This window comes from Symphalangus syndactylus, chromosome 19 (genome assembly GCF_028878055.3).
Source record: "Symphalangus syndactylus isolate Jambi chromosome 19, NHGRI_mSymSyn1-v2.1_pri, whole genome shotgun sequence".
Taxonomy (NCBI): domain Eukaryota; kingdom Metazoa; phylum Chordata; class Mammalia; order Primates; family Hylobatidae; genus Symphalangus; species Symphalangus syndactylus.
The window spans coordinates 18,937,804-18,960,246 of NC_072434.2; the positions used below are offsets into that span (position 1 = coordinate 18,937,804).

General features: G+C 54.0%; 1 protein-coding gene across 3 annotated transcripts in view; it reads right to left on the reverse strand.

Moving 5' to 3' along the window:
- The window catches only part of SOX13 (SRY-box transcription factor 13), a 57,318-nt gene extending 37,003 nt beyond the window's left edge, over positions 1–20,315 (reverse strand). For 2 of the 3 annotated variants that reach the window (XM_063613232.1, XM_063613231.1), the window contains exon 1: positions 14,067–14,416. In XM_063613232.1, the coding sequence (XP_063469302.1) occupies positions 14,067–14,098 (32 nt within the window). In that variant the 5' untranslated portion in view covers positions 14,099–14,416. Of the gene's footprint in view, positions 1–14,066; positions 14,417–19,726 lie in introns of those variants that run through there. The other variant, XM_055234884.2, reaches the window with a different exon arrangement.
- Positions 20,316–22,443: the final 2,128 nt, after the last annotated feature.

The window sequence follows — 22,443 nt, forward strand, 5'->3', positions numbered from 1 at the left end:
AAGAAAGAGCCAAAGCTAAGAAAGAGGTGGGGCACAGTGGCTCAAGCCTATGATCCCAGCACTTTGGGAGCTCAGGTGGGAGGGCTGCTTGAGCTCAGGAGTTCAAGACCAGCCTGTGCAATATAGTGAGACTCCCATCTAAAACACACACACACACACACACAGAAAAGGAAAAAGTTCTGTTATTTGCCAGAAATCACAGCGCTCAGAAGCAGAGCCAGGACTCAAACCCCAGTCTGATTTCACCTTGCCCCCAGCCTTCCAACCCAAGGCTACAGAGATGGGAAAGAGGCTTTGTTCCCACAATAAGCTGTTTCGCCTCCCCAGAGAGATTAGAGCATCCCTGAGGGTGGGGTCTGATCCCCTCACCCCTAGCCTTGCCCAGTGCCTTTCACATAATGAGGGCTTGGTAAAGCTTTTCCATTGGATGAGTATCTCATTCATTCAAAAATATACCAAACCATTGGTTTTAAAAAGACATCTAGAGATCAATATTCCTCGATCCTGAACAATATAAGTATGCCCATGCTAGAAACTGCACATGCTGGATATCCCAGGAAAGCTGTCCACACTGATTCGTTTGGGTCCCAGTGGGACCAAAGCCGTGAGCAGCATGGGTCAGGGCAGACAAGGAAAAGCGACTTGTCTTTTTCCCAGGGTGGCAGCCCTGGGAACCCACTAGCCCTGGCAGGGAAGGGAAAGTTGTCTCAGTTACCAGGCAGTTCAATACGGAAGGCAGCAAAAATGTCTTTGAATGGAAAGGAAAAGAACAGGGTTCTATTGGAATTTTTTGCAGGACAATGAGAGAGCAGCTTCAGCCTGAATGAATGAACCACCCATTCTGAAAGTTCTCTGACAGATCCTCTGGTTCCCCATTGTCAACAAAGTCCTAGCTCCTCGGCCTGTGTCCAAGGTTCCTTCTGACCTGGATGGTCTCCACCTAACTGCAGTCTAAACTAACACCATCCCTTCCCACCCCAGAGGGCCTCCTCAGCCTCTGTAAGTCACCAGTGTTCCTTACAGCACCTGGTGCAAAGGTGCCCTACAGATGCTCATCTTAGCAGAACACTGGGCCCAGAATCCATGCTCAATACACACTTAACAAATTCACCCGTGCTGAATCAAATCTGAGTTCATCCTTTCCTGAGCCTTTGGCAAGAGTCTTGAGCTTGGCCAGGCATGGTGGCTCACACCTGTAATCCCGGCACATTGCGAGGTCCAGGCGGGTGGATCACTTGAGTCCAGGAGTTCAAGACCAGCCTGGCCAACATAGTGAAACCCTGTCCCTACTAAAAATACAAAAAAGTTAGCCGGGTGTGGTGGCGCACACCTGTAATCCCAGCTACTTGGAAGGCCAAGGCAGGAGAATCGCTTGAACCCTGGAGGCGGAGGTTGCAGTGAGCCAAGATCATGCCACTACACTCCAGCCTGGGTGACAGAGTGAGATTACATCTCAAAAAAAAAAAAAAAAAAAAAAAAAGAAGTTTTGAGCTAGTCAGGGAGGAGGCGATCAACCCAGAGAACAGAGGACAAGTAACCAGCCTCAGGGTTAAGTGGCCATCAGCTCAGTGTGGAGGATAATAATAGTTCAAACCTCACAGCTGGAAACCAGGCCCACGCTCTCCCTGCCTAATACCCTCTCTCCCCTACTGCCCAACATACACATTCTCTGTGCTGACTCTTCGCGGAGTCCCACCAGAGCTTCTTATCCTTCCAGTGAATCTGCCTTTCAACAACCATCCAATGGCACCCAGCTTGGAGATGTGGCTGGGATGCAAAGAACCACTACCGAAGGGTTCACTCTCCCCTAAGCAGCCTGGGCTCCCACCAGAGGCCCAGCCATAAGGCAGAGGCCCTGGGGGCTTCAGGCACCACCATCCTGGTCGGAGAGAGTTCCTCCTACCGGAATTCCCTGCCCTCTGGCACCATGGCCCTCTACGCAATGCTGGCCCCTTGAAGACTAGATGATGTAGCTACCTCTAGTCAAAGCCACAGTTGGGAAGAGAATGAGGGAAAACGGGAAGAATGAGACCAACTTACGTGACAGGTGGATAGAGATAAGGGATGCACCTCCAGGAATGGGGACCAGTGATGAGCCCTGGGCAATGTGGAGGCCAGCTCAGTGGAGGGGTTTCCACAGGTGCTGCCCCTGCCCTCTCTTCCGGGACCCCCTGCACCCACACAGCCCTGGTGCCCGCAGGCCTCTATCTACTGCCCTGATCTCACAGCCGCCAAGTGAAATTCCACCAGCTCAGCACTTTTGCAGAGAGGGGGTTGTTTTGCTTGTGCGCCATTCTTTCCACTGGGTGGCCGCCTTGCCTGCTACCCCTCTTCCGGGGTCCCCTCACACAGCTGCTCCCCTGTTCCTCGGAGGGATCTCCCCAGGCCCCGCTGCCTCAAGAAACTATGATTTTGTTCCAGGCATCACAGCCCTGACCTCATTTCACAGAGAGAAATCTGGAGCCTGAGGCCCGGCGGGCATGAGAGTGGGAGGGAAGCCCATTCACCCTGCTCCCCAGGGCTGTCTGGGCTCGCTTGGGAATGCTGTCCAGAGGAGCGCCTCCCCACACGGGGCTGGGCTCGAAATGCCCTGTGCTAAAACCGTCCTCTAGCGCAGGCCAAGACACCACACACTCAGTCATAAAATTGTTGATCTGCTCCTCTTTCCTGTCCAGCTTCTTCCCCACCCCCCCATGCATCTTCCCCCAACACTGGAGAACAGAATGTGCTTGGCTGGAGACCCGGATGTAATAAATTGCTAGTAACAGAGACTCAATCTGAGAAACAAATTAATACAAGGCCTAGCTTTTCCTTTCTGCTCCTCTCATTCTCAACACTGTTTCCTGCAAGGCCAAGCAGAGAAAGAAATGCCTCCCTGGCCACAGTTGCTGAGAGGGAAATTGATTCCTCCCACACTCTAGGCCACCGGAGGCTCCCCTCAACCCACCAGCATCTCCCGTCATGAGCTCAAAAGCCAGGTCCTGAGGAGCCTGCACAGTATGTATTTGTCCAAACTCTAATTGAGCTTTCGCTTCACATTTAATGGGCACCTGCTGAGTGCCAGGCATGGTGTCCTGATGCCTGATGAGGCGAGGTGGTGGCTGCTGGGGTAGGATGGGGAGGGGAGGCTGGACCTGTGCATCCAGCCCTCTGTGCTAAGCCCAGAGAGGTCAGGTCTGATCTCATCTGATCAGATCAGTTCGACAGCAGGAACGACCCCTACCCCACACTGACTCTGTTCCCAGTCACCTACCCTCTGTCCGGGAGTGGGGGTAATGGGACAGGAGTGAGAAGGCACAGACAGGCGCAAAAAGGCAGAACCAGCCATCTCTGGAAAGAACAAGAGTAAAAGGCAAATCTGAACGTGCCTGGGATAGATTATAAAATTATGTTTAGTGTACTGGTTATATGCAAATGCCATGTAAATATGGACAAAGCCCCTGGAAAAATGCAAGTGTCCCTGCTGCTCTTTCTGCCTTGCTCTCTTTCTTATTTGGGCAGTTTCCAAGGCTACGTAGGGAGTCATCTGACCCACCTGGCCAGGAGAACCTAGAGTAGTGTCCCCAGCCTAATCGACCAGCATCCCCTTTGCACCAATGCCTCTCCTTGGTCTCAGCCCACCTTGTGGCTATCTGAGAAACATGACCACAGGGGAAGAAGAGAAAACAGGGCTACGTCCACAGCCAAGGTGGGAAGTGAGGGAGGAGAAGGTAAATGAGGGCCCTACAAGCACACATCCTTCCAGATCCAGTCTCAGGATGGTTCCCTGTGACTGTCAGGAGACCCAATGGGCCCTTCCCATCACCAGTTCCCCAAAACCAATGGCAAGATGCCAGGGCAGGAGGCCAAGGGACTCTAAAGCAAGATCCCAGTGTGGGTTGTCACTTGTTCTGAACAGAGTCAGACATACCACATAGACCAGCCTCATCCCTGCAGATCCACAGCCAGGTAGGACTATGGAAGCCCCACCACCTAGACAGTTCCCAATGTCCTCATCTGCCAAATTTGAGGATTAGATGCTCCCTGCCCTTCCAAACTAGAAGGTTTTATGAGGTGCCCCTGAGACAAGCCTCATAGAAGCATCCTGTGTGGGGCTGTGGCAAAGTTTCTGACTCCACATCCGGGCTTTGAAACTGCAGCAAAAACTGCCAGTGTGGTTGTCATCATCCTCATCTAATTCTATTTCCAGCAAACCAGAATTCTTACTTTGTATCAAGAGGACTCAAAATGCTCCTTCCCAAGTTGCGGATGGGGGAAGTGAGGCTCCAAGTGGCTAAGTGACAGCCCTGAGGGCATACAAGCCATTAGCAGTAGACGCTTAACCAGGGCCTTAGCACTGGTGGCCCCAGCACCTCCCGGAAACACCAGCACAGCCGGAAAGGGGAGATGTCAGGGCGCCCCCGTAAGAAAAGGTGGCACAGGGGGCCCTACTGCCTCATGCACAGGGAGCAGCCCCTGGGAAGCTACAGGAAGGTCCTGGAACAGATAGCTGCAGCCACCATGGAGTCAGGCTCCCTCTGCTTCAGTCCAGCAGGGTCCAGCTGGTGCTCCTGGGAAGGCAGGCACCTGACCCCTCCGTATAAGGCGAGCAGTCCTAGGCCTCCCAGCCTGACTTATCTACCCAGGTGATGGGCAGCCTGGCCCTTTTGCCTCTGCAGAAGTCATGGAAGGAAGGAGAAAGGCCGGGCGCGGTGGCTCACGCCTGTAATCCCAGCATTTTGGGAGGCCGAGGTGGGCAGATCACAAGGTCAGGAGATCGAGACCATCCTGGCCAACACGGTGAAACCCGTCTCTACTAAAAATACAAAAATTAGCCAGGCCTGGTGGCGGGTGCCTGTAGTCCCAGCTACTCGGGAGGCTGAGGCAGGAGAATGCCATGAACCTGGGAAACCTGGGAGGCAGAGCTTGCAGTAAGGCGAGATTGCGCCACTGCACTCCAGCCTGGGTGACAGAGTGAGACTCCGTCTCAAAAAAAAAAAAAAAAAAGGAAGGAGAAAGACCATTGTCTCCTTGTTACAGATCTAGAGACCAAGGCCCAGACAGGCTTCGGACATGAGCCAGATCACAGAAGGACCCTAATAGCTACCATTTACTGTGAGCCCAGCACACACACATCTTTCTCTAATCTGTACCATCACCCTGCCACAGGGGAGAACCATTACCCCATTTTATGGATAAAGAAAATATGGCTCAAAGAAATTAGGTAAATGGCTCCATATCTAGAGTCAAAACCCAGAAACTTCCAAACTTTCTGACTCTAACACCCCATGATGCTGTCACTAAACTATCCTGCCTTTCTATAAGTTGAAGGCAGGCCAGGCACAGTGGCTCATGCCTGTCATCCCAGCACTTTGGAAGGCCAAGGCAGGCAGATCACAAGGTCAAGTGATAGAGACCATCCTGGCCAACATGGTGAAACCGTCTCTATGAAAAATAGAAAAATTAGCTGGGTGTGGCGGCACACGTGTATAGTCCCAGCTACTCGGGAGGCTGAGGCAGGAGAATCGATTGAACCTGGGAGACGGAGGTTGCAGTGAGCCGAGATTGCACCACTGCATTCCAGCCTGGGCGACACAGCAAGACTCCATCTCAAAAATAAAAAAAAAATTTTTAAAAAGTTGAAGGCTACTCCAGAGTGTGCAAGGCTGAGTTATTCATAATGCAGTGAATTGAGGAGGGGGAGGGAAGATAGACACAGGGATGGCCAAAGCTGGCACCTGACCCTGGAGGAACCAGCAAGGAGCTCAGGATGAGCCCCAACTCCTTTCCAGGCTGTGGCCCAGGCCACCCCTCCAGCTGTGCTCACAAACATGTACTTAGGGCACATACTCATACTTTCACACCTCCGGGGTCTGGCTCACATGGTGTCTCTGCCTAGAAGGCACTTCCTACATTCTTTTTTTTTTTTTTTTTGAGACGGAGTCTTGCTCTGTTGCACAGTCTGAAGTGCAGTGGCACGATCACTGCTCTGCCTCCCAGGTTCACGCCATTCACCTGCCTCAGCCTCCCGAGTAGCTGGGACTACAGGCACCTGGCACCACGCCCGGCTAATTTTTTTGTTTTTTTTTTTTTTTTAGTGCAGATGGGGTTTCACTGTGTTAGCCAGGATGGTCTTGATCTCCTGACCTCGTGACCCACCCGCCTCGGCCTCCCAAAGTGCTGGGATTACAGGGGTGAGCCACCATGCCCGGCTCTTTTTTTTTTTTTTTTTAAACATGCACTTTCTGCTTTTGTAATTCCTACATTCTTGACCAGCGAACTCCTATACCTCACTCAAAACCCAGCCGAGATGTCCTTTATAAAGCCCTTCCAAACAATCTTAGAAGAGTTCATGATTTCTCCAGGGCATCCTAGAGACCTTGGACATCACTGGTGTCCAGTACTTAACCAACCTGCCATTATTTGTTTACCTCTCTACCCGCCAGGCTCTGGCTAGATTTGAGCCCTTAATATGCTCTCAGGAAGAGGGACAATAACAGGCATCTTTTAAATGGCCCTTACTATATGTCGGGCACTGTTTTACATCCTTTCTCTATACTTTACATCTTTACATTTCACCATCACAATAGCCCCATGAGCCTGTGGCAGGTACAATTGTTATCATCTCTATGGTTAGGCTAGATTACTTACCCAAGATCACACAGACAGTCTGGCTCCAGAAGCTGCCTGTCTGTGCTGGTACTATCTGTATTATTCTCCATGTCCTCCCCAGTCCCTAGTGCAGTGGCTGGCACACAGTAGGTGCTCTGTAAAGGTCTGCTTTAGAAATAGGTAAGGAGGAAGGAGGGTTGCCACACCCCGGCCACCTCCTGCCCCAAATCCCACCTGGAATCTCTTAAGTCTCATTTTAGCTTCCATCACTCCTGACATTCACCACATCTTTCTTCTCCAAATCTCCAGATGCTTTTCCCATCTCCCATCCATTTCATGTTTGGGTGTCCCAGGGGGAGAGATCTTGCTGTCTTTCCAGCAGGGAAACTGAGACACACAGAGACCTCAGGGCTGGTGGATTTGCTCAGAGGCAGATTTCCTGCCTCTCGGGCTAATGCGCCCCACCCCCACATGGTCTGGTCTCACCTCTGTCTCAAGCAAGAACGACAAACCCTAGGCCGGGTGCGGTGGCTCACGCTTGTAATCCCAGCACTTTGGGAGGCCGAGGCAGGCGGATCACAAGGTCAGGAGATCGAGACCACGGTGAAACCCCGTCTCTACTAAAAATACAAAAAATTAGCCGGGCGTGGTGGCGGGCGCCTGTAGTCCCAGCTACTCGGAGAGGCTGAGGCAGGAGAATGGCCTGAACCCAGGAGGCGGAGCTTGCAGTGAGCCGAGATTGCGCCACTGCACTCCAGCCTGGGCGACAGAGCGAGACTCCGTCTCAAAAAAAAAAAAAAAAAAAAAAAAAGAACGACAAACCCCGAGAGGCAGACGGTGAATGTGGGAGACAGCACCCCCTGGCTGACCTGGTCACTGATCTCTGGGCGGGGCCTGAGAGGAGGGAGGAGGGGGGTGGCTCCCTGAGGCCGGGGAGGAGGAGACAAGAGGCCCTTTGTGTCTACAGAGCTCCTGAGACACCTGTTCTCGCCTCCTGCCCTGCCTGTGGCCTCCCTCCCAGCCGAGCCTGTGTGCGGCCTTGTTTATCCTGCAGCCCTGGCAGCTAGGCCCAGCCTGCTCCCAGCATGGGGCTCCAGCAGCCCCTGCCAGCACCTGCCTGGTCCTGGCAGCCCTGAAGGCTGCTGGCCAAGCACAATCACCCTGCTGTTGACACAGTTGTTGATTTTCAGGAGGGTAGGGAGGGACAGGAGGAGAGAGGCAGCAAAGGCATTTAATGCCAGCCTAGCTAATTTGCAGTTGGCCCTAGCAATCCTGCACCCCCCACAGCTGCCTGGGAGAGGCTTGGGGTTTCAATCCCCTCGCAGCTTGGGCCACACACCACACAGTGCCCAAGTCCCACTTGAGCCCCCAGCACCACACCACAGGCAGCCCCCATCCCCAGGGCCCCACAGGCAGGGCCCCCACGTATGTTAGTGCACACCAAAACCCATGCTGCCCCGTGCTGGCACACACAACTTGTCGCTGAATAAGGCCCCTGAGCTCTGGGAGCCCCTGGCCACTGTGTCTTCAGATGCCCAGCACTCACTCTTCCTGCAAAGTCACAGTGTGCCTGGGTCCTTTGTGAGGAATAGGACAATCTGACATGCCCTTAGAGGCCCAGGTGGGGCCCCTGGGAGATGTGGAGGGGACCTGCCCTTATGACCTCCTCTTCCCTCTGACCTGTTCTCCTCCCCACCCTCCAGGTCTTTATGTTATGTCTTTCAGGGAACTTTCCCTGGCTGCCCAAATCTGGTGTGGGTGCTCCCGAAGCATCCTGCCCTGTCTCCCCCTCCCCTCAGTTTGTCAGTACTGGTATCAGTTACTTACTTCACTTTCTCCAAGCTGTGTAAGGGCTATGCTGGCTTCATGGTCTTTCAGCCCCAGCCCAGGGTGGCCCAGCATAGCCACAAGGCAGGTGCTCCCTACATACCTGCCTCAAGGACAGAGGACCAGAGAAGGCCCCCGCAGGCCCCAACGTCCACTCCATCTCCGCCCCAAGTTCTTGCTTTTCAATCACCTGTTGGATTAGTAAGGCCCCGTGGCTGCTTAAGAGGCCAATGTGCTTCTGGAGTTACCTGTTAACCTATCCACGCACCTAGATTGGTAAAGCTGACTAGCCAAGCTATCTCCTTAGAGATCAAGGAGCACGGATCCTGAAAGGCAAGGAATGCATGAGTTTAGATGATGGGAGGTAGAGAGAGGAAGGCAGGGATATAAAGAAGACCCCGTTGGTTGAGGAACAGCAGAAGGGCCTGGGGCAGGCGTTGCTGTCAGGTGAGGCAGAAACTTCCCCTCTTCCCCATGTGCCTCCTTTCAGTCTTACCTGCCCCATCTGAGGGCTCCTAAACCCCATCAGTCCTGACTCAGGAATCAGGAGATTCCTTACACCTGTGGCCAATTGGCCCAAGAGGACTCAGCTCAATAAAGGGTGTCAACAGTCCAACAGACCCTCTCTAAACTGCCAAACACACCAACACTCACACACAGCCCCCTTCCCGCACCCCACACACAATTCTGGTTCTCCAAACTTCAAGTTAATCAGTGCCCAGAAAAGGGTAACACAGATAGCCAAAATCAGCCCCAAATGGAGGGTGCCACCATGGGGAGAAGTATGGATCTAAGGTCAGGTGAACCCAGTAGAAGAGAAGGGGAATTTACATTATGAAAACCAAAGGTCCCTGATGCTTTCAGCCAGTTCCAACAGGCTATCGTGTACAGTTGTACAGACTGTGCATTGCACAACTCTAAGAGAGGCCCATTCACCTAGACTTGTACACCCATTTCAAGGATTCTCTGGCCGAGAGCAGGCAAGTCCATCCCTTGTCTACTCAGATATCAAAGAGAAAGCCCTCTTGCTACCCACCTCTACCCAAGTCAAGATTTGACACAGATCCCCTTCCTCTATTCTCTGACCCTGTTTCCTGTTCTGGTCCCTAGGAGTTTACTGGCTAGGGAGGAGAGCCTCCTCTCCCTGCCCCACCAGCCCCAGTTAGGGAGCCCACCACTGGGTCTTTCTCTACCACTCCTCTCTCTTCCTCAGCCCCTTGCCCTGGCCAGACACTCCCATATTAAGTGCTCCTGGGCGAGGGGGATGGCTGGGGTTCCATGATTGCCCTGGAAACAAAGTTGACAGCAAAAGGAGGGAAGGGGGTGATAGCCCACTACTGCCCCTCCCCAGGTATACTGGGATTGAAACCCCAACCTGCTTGGGGCACCAGAAGCTGGCTGTTCTGGCTCTTCCTTTTTCTTCCATTCTACTCTCCCTTCCTTCTTGACATCTGTCTAATGTCCTCACTGTCTCCCTGGAGTTCTCGGAGGCCCTGCCTGGTTCCCATGAGTCGGAGGAGCCTGGCCAGGGTCTCCAGAGCACAGGCCCCTGCCTGCCTGCACACACATGTGCAAGCACACACACACACACACACACCACACCTGGCCCTCCACACACACACATCACACTCACAGATACACACATCACACTCAGCCCTCCACAAACACACACACAACTGGCCCTCCACACACATACACCCACACACACATCACACTCACATTATACTCACACACACATCACACTCAGCCCCCCACCCCCCTACACACACACACCCCCCACCACCAGCCAAGAAAAGAGGAGCCTGGCAAGCCTGAGAAACGGCAGGGGCTGAAGGGGCCACTCCCTGTTTTCGACAGCGCCCTATTCAAGCCCCACTGCCCTCACCCCACCTGCCTCTGAGCGCCGGCTGTACCTGCACACAGGCTTCCTTCCACCCCTCCCCACTACCTTTTATTCCCCCTTCTTTCCCCACCCTACCCCACCCTCATGGAACAGGCTAGAACCAAAACCTCACAGGGATGGTTGAGTGACTTCAGACTCCTTCAATAGGGCTGGAGGGTGGGGAGAGGTTGTTCGCGTGAGGGTGGGGGACCTCATAGCCCGCACAGGCTGAGGGCTAAGACAGAAAACCCTCCTCACCCTCCACTCTGAGGAGTGCCAGGTCCTGCCTTGTGTGGCCAGGCAAGAGTTAATGCTTTTAAGTCAGTGTGAGGGCAGCTCACGCCAAGGCTCCCCTCCCTGTCTAGCCTTTCCTAGGCGCCAGGGCCAAAGCAGGAGGCCCCATGAGTCCGGGCAATCCCCCTACCCCCACCCCCAGAGCCCGCCAGGGGGTCTGTGGGGCCCACTCAGTTGTCATCATGAAAGGGCATCAGCCCAGTCTGACACATTTGCACAACCACTCCTCCTGCCAGATCTCCTCTTAGTGCTGGTCAAACCGTGACTCCTCTTGGTTTTCCGTGGAAACAAACACTGATGACATTTCTGTTTCACTATCTGGAAATATTAGATGTATTTTAAATCCTTTTCATCCTGATGACAAAAGTGATACACATTGTTGTATTACTCTTAGAGACTACAGAAATAAGAAAATGAATATGAGCCACGATCTTTAAAATAAAAAAATAAAAAAATAAAGAAGTCATGGCTGGGAGTGGTGGCTCACGCCTGTAATCCCAGCACTTTGGAGGCCAAGGCGGGTGGATCACCTGAGGTCGGGAGTTCGAGACCAGCCTGACCAACATGGAGAAATCCCGTCTCTACTAAAAATACAAAAAATTAGCCAGGCATGGTAGCGCATGCCTGTAATCCCAGCTACTCAGGAGGCTGAGGCAGGAGAATCGCTTGAACCCGGGAGGCGGATGTTGCGGTGAGCTGAGATGGCATCATTGCCCACTCCAGCCTGGCCAACAAGAGTGAAACTCCGTCTCAAAAAAAAAAAAAAAAGTCAACAAAGGATATTGACCACCCCCAGCTACAGAAGCTGGAGTTGGAGCTGCTCTGCCTGCTGCACCTCCTCTAACTCAGCACCTGCCCCGCATGCTGGACTTACAAGAAAACCTTCAAATGGCTAGTCCTGGACCCCCACAGCACCTGCCTGCCTCTGCACCAACTCAGCACAGGACCTGAGTCTGCATCAGGGCACCACCAGCCATACCTGGGAGCAGGCCCTGCCCCCAGGTTCCTCACCCCTTTTGTTGGGGGATGGGAGGGGGCGGGACCAAGGCCCTCTGGGAACTAGTTCTCACCCCATCTTGTTCCACAGGCTGCACATTCCATTCTGAGTCAAGCAGGGGGTGGGGACTGGGGGAGGTAAGGCAGAGGGGAGGAGAACAGTCTGGCCTCCTCTGGGGCGGATCCCCCAGGGAGCTCCGGGCTTGGCAGGCAGGGATTACGACCAAAACCACCAGAGCGGGAGGGGAGCCAGGACGGCTCCTGCCCAGTCTGTGGCCCCTTCCCCTCTCTCCTCTCAAGCCAAAACACTGACACCCTAGCTTGGACATGTCCCCAGAAGACACAGGGGGACAATGTGGGGGGTAACACTAATACCCCTCCCCCCAGCCCTGCCCCAATCCCTTGGGCAGTTTATGGGGCTTCATGCCAAGGCTATTTAAATGCTAAGGCCACCACTGGGGGGAGAGTGGAGGGAACTGAATTCCAAATTTGATGACTTCCCAGTGTCAGACTTCCTGTGACCAAAAGGGCCTGGGTATCCAAAGCTATTTGGGAAGAAAGGTGGCAGCTGGAGATACTGTCCCCACTTCTTCCTTCTTTTCCTCTACTATGCCACACACATTCCTCTCCCCCAAAAAACACCCCTGGCTGAAGCCCTCAACATGTGGGTACAGATCTCGGGACGTCTCCTAGCTGTGCACACCCTGTGCACACTCAGGACTCTGAGATACCAGGCCACACACACAACACATCCTGCAGCTTTGGTTTGCCCATGGATGACCTTAGGAGGAGGCAGGGGAAACCTCAGCCACTTCCTCCTCACCCTCACAGCCTCTGGGAGGTCTGACCACTGCTGCTGTTCCATCTGAGACCATCGAGGTCCTCCCTGACAGCACCACAATGTGCTTTTGCCAGGAGTGAGCAGGGAGGCAGGCCTCAGGGCCTTCCTAAAGCAAGAAGGACCCCCTGCCACCCACTAAGGCAGGAGAGCCACCTGGAGTAGCAGCTGGTAGCTACAAGGTGCTGTGAGGCCAGGCTCGGTGGTTCTCGCCTGTAATCCCAGCACTTCGGGAGGCTGAGGTGGGCGGATCACCTGAGGTCGGGAGTTGGTGACCAGCCATGGCCAACACGGTGAAACCCCATCTCTCCTAAAAATACAAAAATTAGCCGGGCATGGTGGCACATGCCTGTAATCCCAGCTACTCAGGAGGCTGAGGCAAGAGAATTGTTTGAATCCAGAAGGTGGAGGTTGCAGTGAGCCAAGATCGCACCACTGCACTCAGGCCTGGGGGACAGAACAAGACTGTCTCAAAAAAAAAAAAAAAAAAGGTTCTATGCTGTGGACCACACAGGCTGGACGGAAATCTTTTTTTTTTTTTTTTGAGATAGAGTCTTGCTCTGTCACCCAGGCTGGAGTGCAGTGGCTCGATCCTGGCCCCGGGATCACGCCATTCTCCTGCCTCCGCCTCCCCAGCAGCTGGGACTACAGGCACACGCCTCCACGCCCGGCTAATTTTTTGTATTTCTAGTAGAGACAGGGTTTCACCGTGTTAGCCAGGATGGTCTCGATCTCCTGACCTCGTGATCCGCCCCCCTCGGCCTCCCAAAGTGCTGGGATTACAGGCATGAGCCACCGTGCCCGGCCCAGAAATCTTTTCCTAGGGGAGCTGCAAAGGCTTCATCACCATGGGGCTTTAAGCTGGGTCCATGGCGTACAGCAAGTGCTCTTAGGAGGGAACTACCATATCTCTGCTCCTCAGAGAAAGTATTTGCATTTTTTAAAAAGCAGTCACTCTTGATCAGAGAAGCTGACAGAGGTCAGAGGAACCCTGCTGAGCTGGCCTATAGCAATCTCCGAATCAAGTCTTCCCAAGAACTAAGGAAGGGCCAGTCAAAAGGGGGGTAGTCACCGAGGCAAAGACCACCATCAAGAGCACGCCTTCCTGCTTCGGGGCAGGGAGCTGACAGGAGAGGGAAAGCAATCCTCCATGGGTCTAGTTCCCCATCTGGTAAAAGGCACTGTGATGGCCTCCCTGGCTGACACATCCGGGTTCCAGAAAAGGGACTAGCAAAGGGTGAGGACCGCAACGAGTTCAGGCAGGAGCGAGCCCTCTTAAGCAAACACTGAGCACAAAAATAACTCCCATTCAAAGCACGATTTACTGTGTGCCTGGCCGGCCCTCCCAGCACAGAGCCCTTTTCAAACACTCAGCTTCACCCCTGAATGTGGCTGGGGGAGGGGGCTCAGGAGCACAGCTGCATTTGAATTCCACTTTTTCCGGTGGTGTCAGCTTCCTGGAGACTTACCCAGGGGAGCTGCCCAATAAGGACCAATCTCAAAGCACCCCCAGAGAGGAGAAAACCTTTGTAGAATCCAGTGTCAGCCTCTCAAGGGCAAGGACACCTAGATCCCTTGGTGGAATAGGCCTAGCTCAACCAACACTTGTCTGGCAACAGCAAACCCCAGAGCTCTTACCATTCATGGAGCACTGCTGCTGCAGACATCATCAGCCATTAGCCTCCCAACAGTTCTAAGAGGAAGGTATTGGCCAGGGGCGGTGGCTCACACCTGTAATCCCAGCACTTTGGGAGGCCAAGGCGGGTGGATCACCTGAGGTCAGGAGTTCAAGACCAGCCTGGCCAACATGGCAAAACCTCGTCTCTACCAAAAATACAAAAATTAGCTGGGTGTGGTGGCATGCACCTGTAATCCCAGCGACTCGGGAGGCTGAGGCAGGAATCACTTGAACCTGGGAGGCAGAGGTTGCAGTGAGCTGAGATCACGTGCTGCATGACGAGTGAGACTCTGTCGCTAAAAAAAAAAAAAAAAAATTAGCCAGACGTGGTGGCAGGTGCCTATAATCCCAGCTACTCAAGAGGCTGAGGCAGAAGAATCACTTGAACCCGGGAGGCGGAGGTTGCAGTGAGCTGAGATCGCGCCATTGCATTCCAGCCCAGGCAACAAAATCGAAACTCCATTGGTGGAGGGGGAGAAGGTATTATCACTGTTACCGTCCCATTTCACAGGAGGCAAAACAGAGGCTTGGAGATGTTAGGGGACAAAGATTTCTCCTGGCCCTAAATCCTTCTCACTGTGGATGTGTTTTCCTAAGTCTGCCAATTACCACAGTAGCAAAATGCCCACTATGGGAATCTCCTACCAGAAGGAATGACGGGAATAAGGGTGCAGGTGGAGCGTGAGGTATTTTCCAGAGCCAAGGCAGCACTGAACATCATCCATGACTGACCCTGGCACTCTTGATCACAAAATCTGAGTTGGAGGTGGAAAGCCCTCCCCAAGCAAGTCTAATCCAAGTCATCAAGTCAGCCTCCTAACTTGCCTGATTCCATCCTTGCTCCCCTTGAAGCTCTTCACTACTTAGCAGCCAAAGTGATCTGTCTTTTGTACATTTTTTTCACTTATGAAAGTAATTTGGGGCAGGTGTGGTAGCTCACGCCTGTAATCCCAGCACTTTGGGAGGCCGAGGTGGGCGGATCATGAGGTCAGGAGATCGAGACCATCCTGGCTAACATGGTGAAACTCTGCCTCTACTAAAAATACAAAAAATTAGCTGGGCATGGTGATGGGCGCCTGCAGTCCCAGCAACTCAGGAGGCTGAGGCAGGAGAATGGCGTGAACCCGGGAGGCGGAGCTTGCAGTGAGCTGAGATTGTGCCACTGCACTCCAGCCTGGGTGACAGAGCAAGACTCCGTTTCAAAAAAAAAAAAAGAAAGTAATTTGGCCGGGTGCTGTGGCTCACACCTAGAATCCCAGCACTCTTGGAGGCCGAGGAAGGCGGGATCATTTGAGGTCAGGAGTTCGAGACCAGCCAAACCAACATGGTGAGACACCGTCTCTACTAAAAATACAAAAAAATTAGCCAGGTGTGGTGGCACATACCTGTAGTCCCAGTTACTCGGGAGGCTGAGGCAGGAGAACTGCTTGAACTCAGGAGGTGGAGGTTGCAGTGAGCCAAGATCACACCACTGCACTCCAGTCTGGGCAACAGAGTGAGAGTCTATCTCAAAACAAACAAACAAACAAGCAAATGAACAAACAAAAGTAATTCACGACCATTGTAGAAACGTGAAAAAACAATTGGAAGATAAAGAAGGAAATTAAAACCATCCATACGTCCAGTATCCAGAGCTAACCTCTGTAAATATTCTGATGCATCCTCCCAGATTCTGTCCTTGTGTGTGTGCACGATGGCCATGTGTATACTTACAATTCTCTGTACAAGATTAAGATTGTACCCTGTAGTTTTATATCCTGATTTTTTCAATTCTTATGTAATTTTCCAGGTTATAAACTGTTCTTTGTTAACCACGTTTTTGGGAGGTTTTGGGGGATGGTTTGTATACCCACCTGGTACTAAATTCAGAAAGGACAAAAGGGTCTACAGCAAAAACAATCTTTTCTCCATCCCATCCCTCAGCCACCATTTGCCTCCCCCGGGGCAACTATGATTACCGTTTCTTGTGTCCCAAATAATCTTTTAAAATCATAGAGCAGATCATGTCACTCCCCTACTTAAAACTCTCTGATGGATGCATCGCCTGCAATAAAATCAAGGCTCCTAACCAGTCTTACCAGGCTGTGGCTCTCCTCTGATTTCTCCAGTCTCTCCTCTTCAGCCACATAGCTGTTGCCCCTGTTCTGGCCTCAGGGGGTTTCATTTGCTATTCCCTCTGCCAGCAATCCCCTGTCTCCAGGTCTTTATGCAGCTGGCTCCTCATCCTTCAAGGCCTGGGCTGAGCTATCCTCTCCCCGGCGTGGCCTTCACTGGCCTCCCAATCTAGGGCCACCACTGCCTGACCTACATATGTTTTCTATCACATCACCCTGTGGTATTTCTTTCACATTGCGTGTCATAATCTGATAGTCTTGGCTACTTAAAAGTATTTACTGCCTGTCTCCCCACAATGGAAAGAAGTCTCTTTGAAGGCAGGCACGCTGCCTGTCTTGTTCTCCCCTGTTATCCCACTGCGTAGCACAGGCCCTGGCACATAGCAGGCGGTCAACAATTTCTGTTGAAGGAATGAATGGGGTGACTGCAGTGCCGGTTGTCACAACTAAAATCTGCCAGTGGCAGGATCTCCAACACGAAGAAGCAAGCTTCTGGCCATCCTCCCCCATGCCTGGGGTGGAGGTTGGAGGGTCTGAGAAAGGAGGACAGGAGCCTGTTGTCCAAGGCAGTGTGGCTGGGCAGCAGCACCCTGTTCTTCCTCTTGGTTGCTCAGCTCGCCCCTTATCTGTGCTGTGCATTTGCAGAGTCCTGAATCAGACAAGGAACTTGTGACAAACCCAAATTCCTAGAAAATCCTCCAACTGCAAGTGGAAAGTTGGAGGTGACACTTCTGCCCCTCACCCCAAATCCCACATCCAGTCTACCCAAGCAGCTGTGCTATTCCAGGTTCCCAAGTGAGCCCAGCAGCAGGAGACACAGACACTACTCAGAGAGCAGGGCTCCTCCTGGGACAGTCCCAGCCCATTCCACGTGACTCTTCCCCTGGGCTCCAGACACCTGACGGGCTCTTCGCTCTGGAAATTCATCACCCAGCCCCAGAGACACAAATGCACCCCCAATCCTGATCCAGCAGCCCAGGCTGAGGACGCTTAAGAGACACCCTTTTGGAGACAATTCCTTCCTGGGACCTGATTTCCATGGAGAGAACACTGCATTTGAGCCAAGATTGATTTTTTAAGAACGAGGAAAGGAGGGAATGAAATGCTTTCACAAAAGTTGTGAAGGAGAAGGAAACAAGAAAAAGAAAAAAGACTCGAGAAGATGGCACTAGACAAGGAGTAAGAAGGATACGTTTGATCTGAGGGGCTGGAATCAGGAAAGGGTGGGAGAGAGTACAAGATCTCCTCCTCTCCAGAAGTGGGCAATACTATAATTGATTAGTTGAGCACAATCGCCAAGTGCTCTTCTGGGCTCTGTACAAGGTCAGTTAAGTAATAATGGCAATAACAGCTAATATTTATCTAGCACTTATTATGTGCCAGGCACTGTTCTCAGTTTCACTTTATTAAGCCTTTTAATCCTCAGGACAACCCCATGAAGCGTTCATATTAACCCTATTTTATGGCTGAGGAAACTGAGGCACAGAGGTTAAGTTAAATTGCCCAGAGTCACACTGCCAGTGGCATCCGGGATCTAACTCCAGCTCCAGGACTCTTAACCACTAGGCTATATTTGGCCCTCAATGATCCAGGTAGGTGGGTCCCTACCCCCCTGGAGATCATGCCTTCCAAACCAGTATCTCCCAAACGATCACGACATGCCAGTTTCAAAGATGGGTGCATAACTCTGCCCATTTCGCATGCGGGAAAGTCCAAACCCACGCTGCTCATCGATGGGGAACTGGAATCCAAATGTGCTGAATCCCAGCATTTTGCGAAGCGCTTTCTAATGAAGCACAGTGGAAACAGGGGTCAGCCTCAGGCCCTGACTCGCGACTGCGCCGAGGCGCGGATTATGGAGTCGGGGATCCGGGGAGCCACGGAGTGGGGGAGCCGGAGAGCTGGAGCTAGCGGGCTGGCGCCGCTTCGGACGAGTTCGAAAGCAGAACCGCGGTAGGCAGGGAGACCGCCCCAAGCCCAGGGCAGAGGGCAGAGAGCAGAGGGCAGAGAGCGGCCTGGCTCGACGGACAGCGCCGCCCGGCTGGAACCGAGCTTGCCTCCCTGGACTGCAAAACGAGCAGAGTTATGCACCCATCTTTGAAACTGGCATGTCGTGATCGTTTGGGGGATACTGGTTTGGAAGGCATGAACTCCGGGAGGTAGGGACCCACCTACTTGGACTGCTGAGAGCCAAGTATAGCCTAGTGGTCAAGAGCCAGCGGCATCGTCTCTGGCCGTCTTTGGCCAGACCCCTTCACCAGCGCCAGCGCCAGCGCCGAGGCGTCCTGCCCGGAAATTCCCAGAGAGTCAAAGCAAACTTCCCAGGAAAACTCTTCGGCTTCCTCCAATCCTCTGTCACCGAGGCGGCTGCCAAGAGCGCCGGCGGAGTCTTTGCAGCTGCCGCGGGCCCTCCAGGGCGGGAGCCGCCGCTCCAGCGCTCGGGGTCCTCCCGGAAAGGTCCAGGGCTGAAGTTCAAAATTCACTTCCCGCCCAGGCCCGGCTCACTGCCCCGCCCGGTACTGTCCGGCAACCCCCACGTCTCTTGCCCTCTCCAGCTCCAGTTAAGTCCTGGAGCGCCTCCAGCCTGAAGACCCATGCGGGCAGCTGGGCGAATCCCGCGGGCGATCCCTGCGCGCCTGGGGACGGGAAGCAGCCAGAGCCGGCGCACACACACAACCTTGTGTGTGCGTGTGTGTTTACGTACGGAACGCGCGGGGTGGGAAAACAATGGCGAGCCGCTGGGAACTGGGCGACTACCCGCTCCGCATCTCCCTACCCCTAGGCGCGATCAGCGTTTGCAGCGCAATCGGAATGAAAAGGCTCACCTCCGATATCCCAGGGCGGGAGCTGGGGGTAATAAGAAGCAGCCTGGAGTGGGGGTGGGGGGTGGGACAGGAGCAGCCCGAGCAGAAAACAAACAGGATGCGGCGTCAGTCTGGTCCGCTGGGGAACGACCCTGAAACCGTGGCAAGGAGCGCGCGTCGGTCCCCCAGCACCCCACGCAACCATGGTGGAGGAGCTCTGCGCCTCGTTGCAGGCACCTGAGTCCCACGCAGGACGCGCGCAGGTCGCCTGGGCTTCCCGCTGAGAAATCCTTAAACTAGGCGCATAGTCGGGCTGATGGGAAAGACCTAGTCCTCTGCGGTCGGCGAGGAGCGGGTTGGGGGTGCACCCTAAGCTCGACCCGCGTGGTGAACGCGAGCGCGCGCGCGCGCACACACACACACACACACACACACACACACACACACACAGCCACGCGCTGCCCTAGAGGCTGCCACCCCTCTCCACAAGGACCCAAGTCAGCCAGGGAGGAGCCGCCACTGCCCAGCGTTATTGGGGGTAGGTGAGGGTCCGTCCCTCCTCGAAAAACTTTGCACAGGGTGGAAACTCGCAGGGAAGAGAGCCGGTGGGTGCCCAGAAACGTAGGGGCGCAAGTGTCAAACTTCAGAGGGCTGGAGAAATGGGCGCGACGGCGCGATCATGGCGGGGAGGGGTGCACTTACTACTCAGCCAGGCGCCGGGCTCGGGGCTCGGGGCTCGCGGCTCCGCGCTCCTGCTCCTCCTCAGTGCGGTCCTCGCGGCTGGCAGCCTAGGCTTCCCGCTCACATGCCCCCGCGACGCCGCGGGCAGGCCGGGTTGGGGAGGCTGGGCTGGGAGGGGGCACGCCCCCCGCAGTCGGCCGGGGAGTCGCTGCGGACCCACGGCCACCCTGGGTCCGCGCCCCACGGGGGGCCGCCGTCCCGGGCGGCGAGCTCGGTTCCGGCCGGGCGGCGCCCTCTCCGCCGAGCCAGGCCGCTCTCTGCCCTCTGCCCTCTGCCCTGGGATTGCGGCCGTCTCCCTGCCTTCCGCGGTCCTGCTCTGCGACTCGTCCGACGCGCAGCTGGCCCGCCCTCCCTGCTCTCCGGCTCTCCCGCTCTTCGGCTCCAAGCTCAGCGCCTCGGCTCTGTTCCGAGTCAGGGCCTACGAGGCTGACCGCTGAGCTCTGGGCTCAGACCCGGGCTCGCCGGTTCTGGGCCTGGGTTCCAGGACCCGTGCTCACACAGTTCAGTTCCAAGCCGGGACTGGAGAAGGGCGCTCGCGGCTCGCTGCTGCGAGGCGACTGGACAGCCTAGAGCAGAAAGAGGGAGGGAGACCGAGAGCGCGCAGGGGGAGGAGGGAGGGAGGGAGGGTGGGGAAATGCAGAAGAAGGGAGGGACAGAGAGTTTCCTCCTCCTCCCTGCAGCCGGGTCCATCCAGGCATCAACAGCTGGAAACCTCTGCTGGAAAGGGGAAAGCTAAGGTTTACCGGCAGCGGGGAAGGGTGGAGGTGGAGTGAGGGGGTGTAGAGAAGAGAAGAAAGGAGGATTGTGCCCGCTCCCACTGCCCAGCTATGAGGGTCGCTACAGAGAATCTTCACTCCTTAAAGCAAGACCTAAGAAGTTATTGGTCCAGCTCCAAGCCTCCCAACCCCTCCAAACAGATAGCCTGGACTCGGGTTTTTTAAAAACCCCATTTCTCCAGACCTCCCTTAAGAACCTGATCTCTGCCGGGCGCGGTGGCTCACGCCTGTAATCCCAGCACTTTGGGAGGCCGAGGCGGGCGGATCACGAGGTCAGGAGATGGAGACAATCCTGGCTAACACGGTGAAACCCCGTCTCTACTAAAAATACAAAAAATTAGCCGGGCGTGGTGGCACGCGCCTGTAACCCCCCTACTCGGGAGGCTGAGGCAGGAGAATCGTTTGAACCCGGGAGTCAGAGGTTGCAGTGGGCCGAGATCGCGCCATTGCACTCACTCCTGCCTGGGCGACAGGGCGAAACTCCATCTCAAAAAAAAAACAAAACCTGATCTCACCTGTAGCTAGATGGATTCCTGATATCTCCAACCACTCCCTAATCCTGTCATTTGCAGCCTCTCAAATAAATCTTTTCTCCTGTCCCATTACATGGGAGGGTGGGGGAGAATGGAGAGTTGGTTTCCTTTCATTCAATATATTTATCAAATGTCTACATATGACCGGGCGCAGTGGCTCAGGCCTGTAATCCCAGCACTTTGGGAGGCCAAGGCAGCAGATCACCTGAGGTTGGGAGTTCAAGACCAGCCTGGCCAACATGGTGAAAACTCCTCTGTACTAAAAATACAAAAATTAGCCAGGTGTGGTGGTGCATGCCTGTAATTCCAACTACTCAAGAGGCCGAGGCAGAAGAATTGCTTGAACCCAAGAGGCAGAGGTTGCAGTGAGTGGAGATCGCACCACTGCACTCTAGCCTGGGAGACAGAGTAAGACTCTGTCTCCAAAAAAAAAAAAAAAGTCTACATATGCCTGGCTTACCTGGGTGCTGGGGACACTAAGACAAATGAGACAGTGTCCTGCCCTGTCTGGATTCTGATTTTGTAAAGGAATGGGTGAATATACCATTGCAGTGAAGTGGAGAGGGCTAAGATAGGGCAGGCAAATGGGCACAGGGCCACCAAAGACACTGGGATATGGGGACTGGAACTTCTTGGGGGAGGTAGCATCTGAAATGGGTCTTGGAAGGACCTGTGGGTGTAGGGCAGATTAAAGGAGTGACAATCATGGACCTACTAATAAGTCTATGCCCACAGTGTGGGTGGCCAGCATGTGTTCAAAGGTGATCGTCAGCAAGGCTCTCAAGGCCTTCTAAGGGCTCATCCTTGCCCACTGCTTTGCCTGGCTAACTCCTTTTATTCATCTTTTAGGTCTCAGCCTAGACATCAACTTTCCCTGAAGCCTTTCTTGATGGCCATTATCTGGGCCAGGTGCCCCATCTGTGGGCTCTGGAAAAACCCCCACTTGTAAATAACATGGTAACCATTCATTTATCTGTCTCCCCCCTGGACTGTAAGCTCCACAAGGGCAGGGATGTATCTCTCCAGTGTGCCTAGACAGAGATTGGGAAAGAGCAGGCCCTTCATAAATATTTATTGATCAATACTTGTTGATGGAAGGAAATGGGGAGCCACTGAAGGATTCTAAGCAAGGCCTCAGATGGCATCAATCTAGCTGGAGGTAGGAAGGAGGCCAGTGACAAGACAATAGCAGTGGCCAGGGTAAGAAGGATGCAGGCCTGAGCTAAGCTGGGAGTAGGGGGAATGGAAAGGAGAAAACAGGTGGGTGTAAGAGAGTGGGAGAAGCCAACATTAAGGACCTGATGTTTGGATAACTATGGACGAAGCCATCCTAGAAACCATGAAAGGGTTACCCAAGTTGCCAGGCACG